At 42.2% G+C, this 14,722-nt stretch overlaps 1 protein-coding gene across 5 annotated transcripts in view; it reads left to right on the plus strand.

Annotated features, from left to right (window-relative positions):
- Positions 1-14,722, plus strand: part of tnc (tenascin C) — an 85,141-nt gene that overhangs the window by 56,778 nt on the left and 13,641 nt on the right. For 2 of the 5 annotated variants that reach the window (XM_062960743.1, XM_062960744.1), the window contains exons 15-18: positions 140-412; positions 6,480-6,752; positions 10,517-10,639; positions 11,420-11,563. In XM_062960743.1, the coding sequence (XP_062816813.1) occupies positions 140-412; positions 6,480-6,752; positions 10,517-10,639; positions 11,420-11,563 (813 nt within the window). The remainder of the gene's footprint in view (positions 1-139; positions 413-6,479; positions 6,753-10,516; positions 10,640-11,419; positions 11,564-14,722) is intronic. The other 3 variants (XM_062960745.1, XM_062960746.1, XM_062960748.1) reach the window with 2 other exon arrangements.

Below are 14,722 nucleotides of genomic sequence, written 5' to 3' on the forward strand. Positions count from 1 at the left end.
TGTTTTCTCCTATACTTTGTTCATTTTTAATTCCAAAACGTAATCTACTTTCTGGATAACCCTCATACATTCCACTTTATGTAGGTGACCACCTGATCACTCCTAACGCAGAGTTTCTCACGTCTTTCCCTTCTTTCAGAGGCTTTGCCCCAACTGGAAAACCTCACTGTCTCAAATATTAATCCATATGGATTTACAGTCTTTTGGACGGCATCAAATAATGCCTTTGACAGCTTTCTAGTAATCGTGGTGGATTCCGGCAAACTGCTGGACCCCCAGGAGTTCATTCTTCCGGGAACACAACGTCAGCTGACTCTTAGAGGTCTCATTACTGGCATTGGCTATGAGGTTGTGCTTTATGGCTTTGCTCATGGTCGCCAAACAAGACCTTTAAGTGTTGTTGCTTTAACAGGTATTTTTTCTTACACTCACCATGATCTCCTCCTACTCCCTTACTTCCTCTGTGCTCACTCATACTTCTCTGGAAGAGTCTTCATTCCATTCCCATTTGCCAAACATTCATAGCTTCCCTCATCACTGGCTTCTGGTGCATCGACTAACACAACTCCATTCTATTCTCTTTCTTCTTTGAGATGTTTACTTCCTGTCTTTCAGAGGACCACAATGCAAAGAGCCAGAGAAATGGCATTGAAATCAATGTGTTTTGGCGTCTTTGTTATCCTATACGAAGAATAGGACAACGTGTTTTTTTCTATTGATCCTGATTTATTTATTTATTTCTGCCCGTACTTCTCCTCCAACTTGCATGGAGAGCACACAAGAAGGAACAATCTGTCATCCTGAATATCAACCAAGTTCATACTTGGATAACTTCAAAGTGTAATAAATTGCCTTGTGGGTTAGGATGAATTACAAATAGATCAAATGGAATGAGTTTCAAAAGCTGATCAAAGAATGAGACGAAAGAACCCCAGTTCCACATCCAACGCTGAATCCATGAAGTCCATTTCAAGGTCCAACACCATCTTTGCTCCATTACATGGGTCTTTAAATATAGAATGACATTAGTGGTAGTATCTTACTCTTGGAAAGAGGAACTATCACCTACTTGGAGTATTCCTTAGTGTCACTGATTTCATTGATCTTTGGCTTTCATATTCCCAATCCTCCATGATATTCCTATCTGTAGGATTCGTACACACCATCAAGACATCCACTGCCAGCTATGTTTTTTTTTTATCTTCCTTGTAGGTCAAGATTTCCAGCTGCATTGAATTCCCTTGGAAATCATTTTGTTCTATTGTTTTATGACCCACCTTTCTACTGTCAACAGTCAGCAAACATAAGTTTTTCAATGACTGAGATGAACCCTGCTGTTAGTGTCACCAAAGTCAATGTATTATCTGCCTTCAGACTATACAGTGAAACCTTCGCCATCGATTTAAAACAAAACTTGGCGAAGTACATTGCACGATGGTGGAATGTAATAGTTTAATATAACAATGTGGTTATGTATTTAGTTTGATATGCTGAAGCAGCACTGAATTCCATTCTGTAGCAGTCTGAGTTGGATGACAATCTTGATCAGAATGCATGGGTTAGCATATCTTGGCATTCCAAAACACTCTGTTTTTTTTTTATACCCCACCATATTGGTTGTATTTCAAGATCATCTTATTTATTTATTTACAGTATTTAATTCCACCCTTCTCACCCTAAAGGGTTTACTGTCAGGTTCTCTTCTCCCAGTTGTGCTGTGGTCCGTCTTCCAAAGAAAAGCACCAAGACACACGCGGGTAGATTCCAACAAGTTTTTATTGTACCGAATGCCAGAACCTTCTTTTGGCCCACATATATAGGGGCTCCCACATAATTGATGTTTTATGGCCGGCCTGCTTTATGGCTGGCATCTGTTCCTTGTCAGCCAACCAGAGATGTCAAGGATTGGGGATCCTGACATTTACATATACAGCAACCATTCAATGTCATTTTTATACACAGACAAGACAGACAATTGTACACAGAAGGAGATATATATGGGCTTTTCTCCATCTTCGGCATCTCAGAGTCTTATGCTCGGTTCTGGCCATGCAGGAGGGGAGTCGTCGCTCCATCTCTCTGCCAAAGAGCTGTTTGTAACCTTCCTCCTCTTCACATTTTTTTTTTGCTTTCGAACCACTAGGTTGGCAGAAGCTGGGCTAAAGGCCAGGAGCTCACCCCGACCAGGGCTTCGAACTGTCAACCTTGTCTTGACAAGATTTACTGCAGTTGGTGGTTTAACCTGCTGCGCTAAAGCCCTGGATTAGTAACTCTCTAGTCCAGGGGTCCCCAAACTAAGGCCCGGGGGCCGGATGCGGCCCATCAAAGGCATTTATCCAGTCTCCACAGCACAAGGGCAGAAGTGGGTTGGGCTAAATGGCCCAAGGGGTCTCTTCTTCTCTTACAACCATTATTATTATTATTATTATTATTATTATTATTATTATTATTATTAAGGCTGGGTGGCCATCTGTCAGGGATAGTTTGTTTGTGCTTTTGGTGCACAAAGGCAGAAGGAGTTGGACTCAATGGCCCAAGGGGTCTCTTCCAACCCTCTTTATTATTATTATTATTATTATTATTATTATTATTATTATTATTATTATTATTAAAATTGAGGCTGGGTGGCCATCTGTCAGGGGTGCTTTGCTTGTGCTTTTGTGCACAAAGGCAGAATGGGGTTGGACTCAATGGCCCGTCTCTTCCAACCCTCATTATTATTATTATTATTATTATTATTATTATTATTATTATTATTATTATTATTATTATTATCATTGAGGCTAGGAGGCCATCTGTCAGGGTTGCTTTGCTTGTGCTTTGGGTGCACAAAGGCAGAACGGGGCTGGACTCAGTGGCCCAAGGGCTCTCTTCCAACCCTCATTGTTGTTGTTGTTGCTGTTGTTGTTGTTGTTGTTGTTGTTGTTGTTGTTATTAATATTATCATCATCATCCTCAAGGCTGTATTTGTTCCTGTTTTGTTTGTTTTGTTTTTTTACTTCAAAATGAGGCATGTGCAGAGTGCATAGGAATTTGTTCATAGTTTGTTTGTTTTTTAACTATAGTCCGGCCCTCCAACGGTCTGAGGGACCGTGAACTGGGCCCCTGTTTAAAAAGTTTGGGGACCCCTGCTCTAGTCCTTAACTTTATCATTACATGCCCACCCATACTTACATGTAGGTTTTACTGGATTCGGCTTGTAACACTTCCTATCTCTTTGCTCGAACCCTGATTAGTAAAGCAGAAGTCCAACAGACAGAGATGGGAGGCATCTATGATGTAAATATCTTTGTAACTGACAACATTCTGAAGTCTAGTACTAGACTAGCAGAGCTTCATTTAGATCAGTGATTCCCAAAGTGGGCACTACCATCTCCTGATGGGTGCTGCAGCGATCCAGGGGGGTGGTGATGGCACCTATTAGGAGACGGGGCGGGGCCAGTGGTGGGGTGAGGCCTCTTCCCAAGTGCCGGAGACAGGGCTGAGAATCTATACCTCTCCTGAGGCGCCTGTTAGGACACAAAGGGTGGAGCTATGGAAGGGGGCAGGGCCTCCTTCCAAGAGCCCGAGACAGGGCTGAGCCTCTATACTTCTCCTGAGAGGCCTTTTAGGACTAAAGGGTGGGGGCGGGGCCTCTTCCCAAGAGCGCGAGACAGGGCTGAGCCTCTATACTTCTCCTGAGAGGCCTTTTAGGACTAAAGGGTGGGGGCGGGGCCTCTTCCCAAGAGCCCGAGACAGGGCTGAGCCTCTATACTTCTCCTGAGAGGCCTTTTAGGACTAAAGGGTGGGGGCGGGGCCTCTTCCCAAGAGCGCGAGACAGGGCTGAGCCTCTATATACCTCCCCTGAGGCGCTTGTTAGAACACAGGGGCGGGGTATAGATGTTCAGCCCGTCAGGCACTTGGGAAGAGGCCACGCCCCCTCCTCTAGCCCCGCCCCTTGTGTCCTGGCAGGTGCCGCAGAACAGGGATAGAAGCTCAGCCCTGACTCAGAGCTCGTAACTCCGCCCATCCCAGTCCTGGCTGCCCATTTGTGGCCCCGCCCACCTCCCCTCGCAGGCCTGCATCTTGGACTAGGGGAGAGGCTCAGCCCTGCCCTCTTGAGTAGGAACCACGCCCACCCCTCTAAGCCACACCCCCTTTTCCAGGGAGCGCTGAGTAATATTTTTTCTGGAAAGGGGGTGGTAGGCCAAATAAGTTTGGGAACCACTGGTTTAACTGGATTCGGCTTGTAACAGTTCCTATCTCTTTGCTCGAACCCTGATTAGTAGAGCAGAAATCCAACAGACAAAGATGATGTAAATATCTTTGTAACTGACAACATTCTGAAGTCTAGTACTAGACTAGCAGAGCTTCATGTAGATCCTTCCACTTGGAAGGACACAAGGAGTGGTGTGATGGACCAGGTTAAGTCTTAAATGCTGTTGGTGGTTGGTGACCTTTAATGAGCTACCTTGTCCATTTTTCTGGTTAGGACCAAGGGTTTGGGAAGTTGGTGATGCAGCTTAGTGAAAAGGAATGAGGTTCTTCTCCTAACTAGAGTTTCATCAAAACGTATTACTTCCTTTCTTTTAAGCAGTGGTTCCAACCTGTGGGTCCACAGGTGTGTTGGCCTACAACTCCCAGAAATCCCAACCAGTTTACTAGCTGTTGGGATTTCTGGGAGTTGAAGAACATCTGGGGACCCACAGGCTGAGAACCACTGCTTTAAAGTATTGGAAACATATCCAGCAGAATATATTTAACCAGACCTAGTGTTTAATTTACACTTAGAGGGATTGACAAAAACTGGATTAGTAGTGTTGTCATGGAGAACAATTAGATGCTACCCTTGGAGACTACCCAATTTCCAATTTTGGTCCATGGAGTGCAGTTTGGTTCAGATTAGAAAAGAAGCCACATAAGAACTATTCTGCTTGAAGTTTTGTGCCGTTTCAGAAGACAGCTGTTCATTCGGAGCTGGGGAAATTCACATTCAGAGACAAGGAACTATAGATGGTGTGACATCAACCAAGGGGCCAAGTTGCACAGTGAGAATTAGGAAATTAGATGTATACTAGCTGTGCCCGGCCACGCGTTGCTGTGGCGAAGTATGGTGGTATGGGAAATAAAGTATTGAGGAATTGGTGGTAGTTAAGGTAAAGGGTCAAGGTTTTCCCCTGACATTAAGTCAATTATAAATGGGTTATATAGCTGTGTGGAAGGGCCTTGAGTCTACACTGCCATATAATCCTGTTAAAATCAGATAATCTGTATTTTATAGGCAGTGTGGAAGAGGCCTAAGTGAGGCCTAACTCTGCCTGTCCCCTGGGCTGAGTGGGTTGCTAGGAGACCAAGTAGGTGGAGCTTAGCCTTCTAATTGGCAGCAATTGGATAAAAACAATTATTCCTCTCCCTCTAATTAGGACTTTATTTTTCTTTTCTTTTTGTTGTATGAACGTAGAGGCATGGATGAGGGGTTGTGCTGCCAAGTTTAGTGTTTCTGGGATGTGTAGTTTTGTTGTTTTGTCCTAGGCCGAAATTTCGTTACCCTTCTATATATATAAAAGAGTGATGGCATCACGCCGACTGACAAAACAACAAAACTACAGGCCCCCCAACCTCGAAATTTGACAACACAACCCATCATCCACGCCTCTAGGTTGATACAACAAAAAGAAAAGAAAAATAAAGTCCTAATTAGAGAGAGAGGAATAATTGCTTTTATCCAATTGCTGCCAGTTAGAAGGCTAAGCTCCTCCCACTTGGTCTCCTAGCAACCCAATAAAAATAATAAAAAACACTAAAAAAATGAAAAACACGAAAAGATTAATACAATAAAATACTATAATAACAGAAAATAACTAAAAATAATACAAGAAAATAATAAAATATAATAAATAAAAAGATAACTTACAATAAAATTAATAAAAAATACAAATAACGTCAAATAAAAATTACACAACAATTTTTAACCAATACCACCACCACTTTGCCACAGCAACGCGTGGCCAGGCACACCTAGTTTATATATATAGCTAGGCATGGATATGTACAAGAACCGATCACATTGACATGAGGTCAGGAAAGGAACATCCAAGCTCTTTGCCATGGCTTTATGCGTATTTTTCCTTTAATCAGATTGGTGAATCCAATGGAAGACAGAGAAGAAATGAACATCAACGCTTACTACCAGCATGTTTAATATTGCATGGCGGGGAGAATGGTATTTTTTTTCCTTTATAGAGATTTCTTGGGGGTTCTTGGAGAGTCACTACACCTCCACCCATAACTTTGGTTTGGACCGTGTCTCACTCTTAACCTCTTGGTGCATTTTTCTTCTTTGGATAGCCAACCAAGTCTTTCCCCTTCTTTGGATTTGTGGCTGAAACCTTCACATCCTAATCTGATGCGGCAGATCCTTCCGGAGTTTCCCTCCTGCTTCTTCGATAATCTCTCATGTTTCTCCTCATTTCTTTTTTTCCCCTCCCTTCCAATTTCAGAAGCAGAACCAGAAGTGGACAACCTCTTGGTGTCCGATGCTACGCCACATGGCTTCCGTCTTTCTTGGACAGCAGACGACGGCGCCTTTGATAGTTTTGTTCTTAAAATCAGGGCTGCCAACATGCTCTCAGACCCTCTGGAGCTCATTGTGCCAGGCCATGAACGCACCCAGGACATAATAGGGCTGAAGGAAGGCATGGAGTATTACATTGATCTCTATGGAGTTACCAGTGGACGGCGTTCCCAACCCGTAAATGCAATAGCTACAACAGGTATTGTTTGCATCTAGTGTGACACGGAAGGGAAAGGCATGCTCCACCCACATGCATGTCTGTTTGTGTGTATATGTCTTCCACATCTCTCTCTCTCTTCTCAATGGTTTGGAGTGCAACCTGCAAGCCCAGACTACTGGAAAGGATGACACATACTTACACAATTGGGGTTGTTGTATGTCTTTGGGGCTGTGTGGCCATGTTCCAGAAGTATTCTCTCCTGACGTTTCGCCCACATCTATGGCAGGCATCCTCAGAGGTTGTGAGGTTGTGAGGTGTGGATAAACTAAGTAAGGAAAGGAAAGAATATATATCTGTGTAGAGTCCAGGGTGTGGCAAGAGTCCTTTGTCACTGGGAGCCAGCATTAATGTTTCAGTTAATCACCCTAATTAGCATTGGAAAGGTTTTTGTCTCTTGCCTGGGGGCATCCTTTGTTCAGTCATTAGCCGTCCTTGGGGCTCCTCTGCCCTCAGAGTGTTGGTTCCCATCTACTGTTTTGATTTTAGAGTTTTTTAAATACTGGTAGCCAGATTTTGTTCATTTTCATGGTTTCCTCCTTTCTGTTGAAGTTGTCCACATGCTTGTGGATTTCAATGGCTTCTCTGTGTAGTCTGACATGATAGTTGTTGGAGTGGTCCAGCATTTTTGTGTTCTCAAATAATATCCTGTGTCCAGGCTGGTTCATCAAATGCTCTGCTATGGCTGATTTCTCTGGTTGAATTAGTCTGCAGTGCCTACATGTGGACAACTTCAACAGAAAGGAAGAAACCATGAAAATGAACCAAATCTGGCTACCAATATTACAAAACTCCAAAATCAAAACAGTAGATGGGAACCAACACTCTGAGGGCTTGACTGAACAAAGGATGCCCCCAGGCAAGAGACAAAAACATTTCCAATGCTAATTAGGGTGATTAACTGAAACATTAATGCTGGCTTCCCAGTGACAAAGGACTCTTGCCACACCCTGGACTCTACACAGATATATATTCTTTCCTTTCCTTACTTAGTTTATCCATACCTCACAACCTCTGAGGATGCCTGCCATAGATGTGGGCGAAACGTCAGGAGAGAATGCTTCTGGAACATGGCCACACAGCCCGAAAGACATACAACAACCCTGTGATCCTGGCCATGAAAGCCTTCGGCAACACTTACACAATTCTTTTATCCATCTCCTTTTTCTATCATGTGAGCCCAATATGCATGTTGGGAGCTCTAGGGATCCTATAAGCAAGTGGTTTCCAAGCCGTGGTCTGTGGACCACCAGTGTTCTGCAAGAACTAAAATATGGTCCACGGTCTCACCATTACTACTATAACACAGCCCGACCAAAAATATTTTTTTTCTTGGTGTCTTCATTTTTAGGCCTTTCCTGAGGTTATTTGGGGTGTTGATTCAGAAATTTACATTGGGTTAGACCACATCAGCTCTGGATTATTAAATATGGTTTTCTGTGTGTGATCAGATGATGACACAAAGACACAATAAACACAAGTCCCTATCCTAACATTCCTGTAATAGTTAAGTACATTTTTCTGTGGGTGAGTAGATTTCAACTACTGGATGACATATGTTCTGTATCAGAAACTAGAGCTGATGTGGTCTATCCAATGCAATTGTCTGAATCAGCACCTCAAATAACCAAACCGAATCTAAAGTTGACCAAAAACTTATTCGTAACCCTTTTGGTACTAATGTTGGAGAGTGGTCCCTGGTCAAAGTGGTCCCTGGTCAAAGTAGTCCCTGGTCAACGTGGTCCCTGGTCAAAGTGGTCCCTCATCAAGGTGGTCCCTGATCAAGGAGGTCCCTGGTCAAAGTGGTCCCTGGTCAAAGTAGTCCCTGGTCAAAGTGGTCCCTGGTCAAAGTAGTCCTTGGTCAAGTTGTCCTTGGTCAAAGAAGTCCCTAGTCAAATGGTCCCTTGTCAAAGTGGTCCCTGGTCAAACAGGTCTCTGGTCAAAGTGTTTCCTGATAAAAAAAGGTTGGGAACCACTACTGTAAGCCAACCAGAGCACTCCAAGTTTTCATGGCCAAGAAGTGATTCAAACCTTGACCTCCGGAGTCAAAGTCCACCACTCAAACCATGTCATTATGTCACCAGTTTACTTGTCCTTACCAAGAAATTGTGGAAGAACAATTAGAAATGTGGGATGAATCTCAAAATATTACAACATTTCCCCATTCTCTCCTAATTTTGTTATTGAATCTTAACTGGCACATCTCCATCGAAGCTTTTAATTGCGGTTTTGCTTCTGGTCTTTGTCTTTGAGTTGCTAATGGACCTCTCTTGTGTGGGCTGTTTATTTTCTTTAAAATTCCCTTTCCAAAAAATAATCAGGCGTTGTTTTCATGGCTGCTGGTGGGAAGACAAAGTATTTACAACTCAAAGCTCGGATGTAAACTTTGCCGTGCCAGATTTTGTCTGGATGCTGGAAAACTCTTCTCCTGGGCTTGATGAGTTGATTGTCTGCAATAAATTTCAAACTATGGCCAGAAAAACCAAAACAAAACACAAGCTCTTTGCTCTAAAACTTGTAAACTTGAGTGGCTTTGTTTTGCATATGGTTTCATCATTAGCCTCAAGGCTCCAAAGATCAAAACAGAAGAAGAAGGTTTATACAAATCACATTTTTTTTCAGACATAGAAGATGAGATTCATCATCACAGAATATTTTGTAACTGTATGAATCCATAGCTATGTAGCCAAAATGCAACAAAACCATGCAAGTCTGTGTACCAAGTTTAGTCCATATCCATCTAGCCATGTAGGAGCCTTTGTGGATCATACATACATTCATACATACTTGGTCTTATATATATGACTAGCTGTGCCCGGCCACGCGTTGCTGTGGCGAAGTATGGTGGTATGGGAAATAAAGTATTGAGGTATTGGTGGTAGTTAAGGTAAAGGGTAAAGGTTTTCCCCTGACGGAGCTTAGCCTTCTAACTGGCAGCAATTGGATAAAAACAATTATTCCGCTCCCTCTAATTAGGACTTTATTTTTATTTTATTTTTTTGTATGAACGTAGAGGCATGGATGAGGAGTTGTGCTGCCAAGTTTAGTGTTTCTGGGATGTGTAGTTTTGTTGTTTTGTCCTAGGCCGAAATTTCATTACCCTTTTATATATATAGATAGATTGAAACAATGTAAACTGAAAATAATAATAATAATAATAATAATAATAATAATAATAATAATAATAATAATAATTTATATCTACCTGAGGGGACTCAGGGCAGATTACAGAACACATATACATCAAACATTCAATGCCGTTATATACTTAACAAGGACAGACAATACATAAACAGAGGTAAAGGCTTTCCCTGTCTTTTCCATTTCCGGCATCTGGAGGCTGTGCTCGACTGTGTGTGCTGTCACTCCACCTTCCATGCCAAGGAGCAATCGAATCACCAGCATGTCCTTATGGGCACCTTTTATTATCTCCCCACTTAAAGCAGTATTTATTTATCTACTCACACAGGGAAACGATAGGATGTGTGCATGAAGGTTGTTTCTTTGGGTGGAGTGTGGTGTTCACAACACAAGATGAAATGCTTGAACGTAATGAGAAATAGAAGCCTTTTTAAATTATGGAACTTTCCATTCTAGTCGTGACACTGAACCCAAATATTTAATGTAATTTTAACTTCTGGACAGGAAAAGAGAGACCAAACGCCTTCCTCTCCCTCTCAATTTGGCTGATGGAACCAAGTGCTAATGTCTCCTTTTCCTGTCTTCCTGTCTTTCTCCTTGGCTAGCCATGGGATCACCCAAGGATATCACGTTTTCCGATATCACTGAAAACTCAGCGATGGTCAGCTGGACTGCTCCAGTGGCTCGTGTGGACAACTACCGGATTACCTACGTTCCAGTAACAGGAGGTAAGGGAGAAGATATCTACCAGATATACAAGGAGCAGATTGTGACTCTATTGTGAAAGAAAGTTGAGAAGATTCTCCTTTCTTCATGTATGATTACAGATTACTCTCACTTCTTGTTGTCTCACCCCCATTCTTAACCGTACTTTTTTTTGTAAATCAGATGTTTGTAATTCAGGGACTGCCTGTAGTGCTCCTTTGTGCATTAAGGTGTGCGTTCAGTGATGTGACATTGTCATTCAACCCAAGTATCACACTCAGGGAGCAAGAAGACTTCATTCAGGGATGTATGCTATGCAAACCCAGTGTAGAATCTTTGCCTACGTAAATATCTCATGTTGAAAGTTGTAGAAATAAATAAATAGAAGCTGCTCTCTTCCCTCTCTGAGGTGAAAGTGGCAGTTAAAGCCGTTTGCCTCAGCACCAAGCTAGAGACAGCAGCCAATAGGAATTCTGGTTCTTGGCTGGCTCAGCCAATCAGCTGTCGACACATGCCTTTTCCACTCAACTCACCACATCATGGTGCCTCCTTTACAAATCCTCCCATCTCATGCATGCCAATATCTGTCTATTCCATGATTGTTTAATATTTTAATTATGTCTATTTTAAATCATGACTTGTTAATTTATTGATTTTATGATAGTATATGATTGTATTGGGCTTGCTCCCATGTGAGCCGCTCCGAGTCCCCGTTGGGGAGATGGAGTCGGCATACAAAAATAAAATTATTATTATTATTATTATTATTATTATTATTATTATTATTATTATTATTATTCCAGGTCCTCCCAGTTCTGTGACTGTAGATGGAAACAAGAGCAGGACCAGACTAGCCAGGCTGATCCCTGGTGTGGAGTACACTGTCAGCATTATCTCCGTCAAAGGATTCGAGGAAAGTGAACCTGTTTCTGGATCCTTCATTACAGGTACGTTCTCAGAGAAAAGGAGGACCAGTTGGGCCACCAGCAGATTCTATCCCAAGAAACTTGCAGACCGAAGCTGGTATTATGTTTGAGTTTTATGTCTTCATAAATGGCCTTGCAGCAATGCACTAATGCAATAGGGAGCATTCTACAATATACATGGGAGTTACTCTAGACCAGGGGTCCCCAAACTAAGGCCCTCCAAGGTCATTGACCTGGCCCCTGTCCTAAACTTTAGACTTAGGGTTGACCTAAGTCTACCTGGTCTTTGGAGGTCTCTTTGCTTACTTATGGCCTTTTGAGATCGTCTAGGTGGTCTTTGAAGGTCTCTTTGCTTAGCTACAGCCTTATGAGACCATCTAGATGGCTTTTGGAGGTCACTTTCCTTACCTATGGTCCTGTGAGACCATCTATGACCTTTGAGGGTCCCTTTCCTTACCTATGGTTTTATGAGATTGTCTAGATGGTCTTTGGGGGGCCCTTTCCTTACCTATGGTCTTATGAAACTTTCTAGATGGTCTTTAAGGGTTCCTTTCCTTATCTATGGTCTTCTGGTGGCTTTATGAGATCATCTAGATCAGGGGTCCCCAAACTTTTTAAACAGGGGGCCAGTTCACAATCCTTCGGACCGTTGGAGGGCCGGATTATAGTTGGCCACCGAGCAATAATAATAATAATAACAACAACAACAGCAATAATAATCATAATAAAGAGGGTTGGAAGAGACCCCTTGGGCCATTGAGTCCAATCCCCTTCTGCCTTTGTGCACCGAAAACACAAGCAAAGCACCCCTGACAGATGGCCTCCCAGCCTCAATATTAATAATAATAATATTAATAATAAAGAGGGTTGGAAGAGACCCTTTGGGCCATTGAGTCCAATCCCCTTCTGCCTTTGTGCACCAAAAACGCAAGCAAAGCACCCCTGACAGATGGCCACCCAGCCTCAATGTTAATAATAATAATAATAATAATAATAATAATAATAATAATAAAGAGGGTTGGAAGAGACCTCTTGGGCCATTGAGTCCAACCCCCTTCTGCCTCTGTGCACCAAAAGCAGATGCAAAGCACCCCTGAGAGATGGTCACCCAGCCATAATAATAATAATAATAATAATAATAATAATAATAATAATAATAATAATAATAATAATAATGGTTGTAAGAGAAGAAGAGACCCCTTGGGTCATTTAGCCCAACCCCCTTATGCCCTTGTGCCTTGGGGGCCGGATAAATGGCTTCGATGGGCCGCATCCGGCCCCCGGGCCTTAGTTTGGGGACCCCTGATCTAGATGGCCTTTGAGGGTCCCTTTCCTTACCTATGGTCTTATGAGACCATCTAGATGTTTTTTGGAGGTCTCTGCTTACCTATGGTCTTATGAGATTGTCTAGATCAGGGGTCCCCAAACTAAGACCCATGGGCTGGACACAGCCCTCCAGGGTCATTGACCTGGCCTCTGTCCTAAACTTTATAGACTTAGGGTTGAACTAAGTCTGAAATGATTTGAAGGCACACAACAACAATCCTAATTTTGGACTATTTCATCATCGTCCGGGCCCCCCAACAGTCTGAGGGACTGTGAATCAGCCCTCCATTTAAAAAGTTTGAGGACGCCTGCTCTAGACCGTGCTCTGACTGACAAGCAGCACTTGTCCCATGGTAACTTCCAAACAACTTGGGAAAATGGCTAAAACCACTCATAGCCTCACCCAGCAGAGAAAACTTGGGATCCTTTTTGTCCTTACATGGGAGAATGAAATGAGTAGGATTTATGACCACGGATGGAAATATGACGGGTGTTTCCAGGGGGAATTCCAAGCATCTGAAGACAGCATGAAAGACAGAGCAGGATCATCTCAGGGAGAACTTGGAGATATCACAGACTCCTGTGTACAGAAGTATCTATAAGATACATTCTGTTTTATGAACGTCGTTTGCTTAACCACAGAAGAGCCCTCTCGACACCCAGAGGTTGACAAAACGTTGCCAAAAGCATGTTTTATTTTGCCTCCAGTTCAGTCTTTCCCATCCTAAATTCAGCTGTGGGTTGTTGTTTTTTATGGCTGGAACGAAGAGCTAAGTGAGATGTCAGCTGTGCAAGATGAATGACACCACATTCTAGATCTCCAAGCCAGTAGTCCCCTCATAACATTGCAAAATATAATCCATTTCGCTTTGTTTCGACATGCATTTAACGTTCAAAAGGACCTCTGGAATGACCTCTTCTTCCAACACTATAACTCTTATCCGTGTCTTAGGAGAAGTGTTTGTCTCCTCTTCAGTTTAGCACATTATGGACAGCCAAGAAATAGCAGAGATTGTGTGAGTATTTATTTTCCGCAGTGGAAAGTTAGGACATATAGTCAGCTGTTGTCAGTCAGCCAGAGTTAGATGACCAAGGCATTTATTTTGTCCATTGCTCAATAAGTATATATCCAGAGTCATAGGAGCTGGGCCCACTTTGTTGATCCTCAAGAAGCAGAGGAGGAATCTCAGGGTGAGGATGCTGCCTTGCTGAGGACATGTGTATCTATTATCCTCCTTTAACAGACTTAGCATGATATAGTTGGAAAAGACTTCCATCTTTTGCACAGTATTCTGCATAAAAGAAATTTTACATTCTTTTTCTCAACCATCTCTATCTAGTGTCTCTATTTTACATATTGCCTATTATTTACATACTCAGTTGCTTTGCAGACCTTTTCCTCAAACTCATTTTAGTTTGATAATCACCTTATATTCCTCTTCTTTCAAATAGTTTTTAACCAATTCCCAGTCTGTCTGTTTTTTTTTTTTTTGGCCTGCCTTGGTTGTTTTTTTTAATAGATATGTTAGCTTATCCATATTCATTATTTCCCAAATCTTATTTATCCAATACCTTGTTTCCGGCGTTTCTTTCTCTTTCCAGTATTTGGCAAAAGTCATTCTTGCAGCGGTAGTGAGATAATTAAATAGAATTTCCTTATTTCTGTCTTTTTCTATATTTAACATCCCTAAGAGGAAATATTTTGTGTCCAGATCTATTCTAATTTGCAACATCTTTTGAATTTTATAATGAATTTCTTTCCAATAAGCCTTGGCTTTTTTTACAAGTCCACCAACAGTGAAAAGAGGTCCCTACTTGTTCTCCACATTTCCAACATTTATTTGATGTCTTTTT

This window comes from Anolis carolinensis, unplaced genomic scaffold (genome assembly GCF_035594765.1).
Source record: "Anolis carolinensis isolate JA03-04 unplaced genomic scaffold, rAnoCar3.1.pri scaffold_7, whole genome shotgun sequence".
Classification (NCBI taxonomy): Eukaryota; Metazoa; Chordata; class Lepidosauria; order Squamata; family Dactyloidae; genus Anolis; species Anolis carolinensis.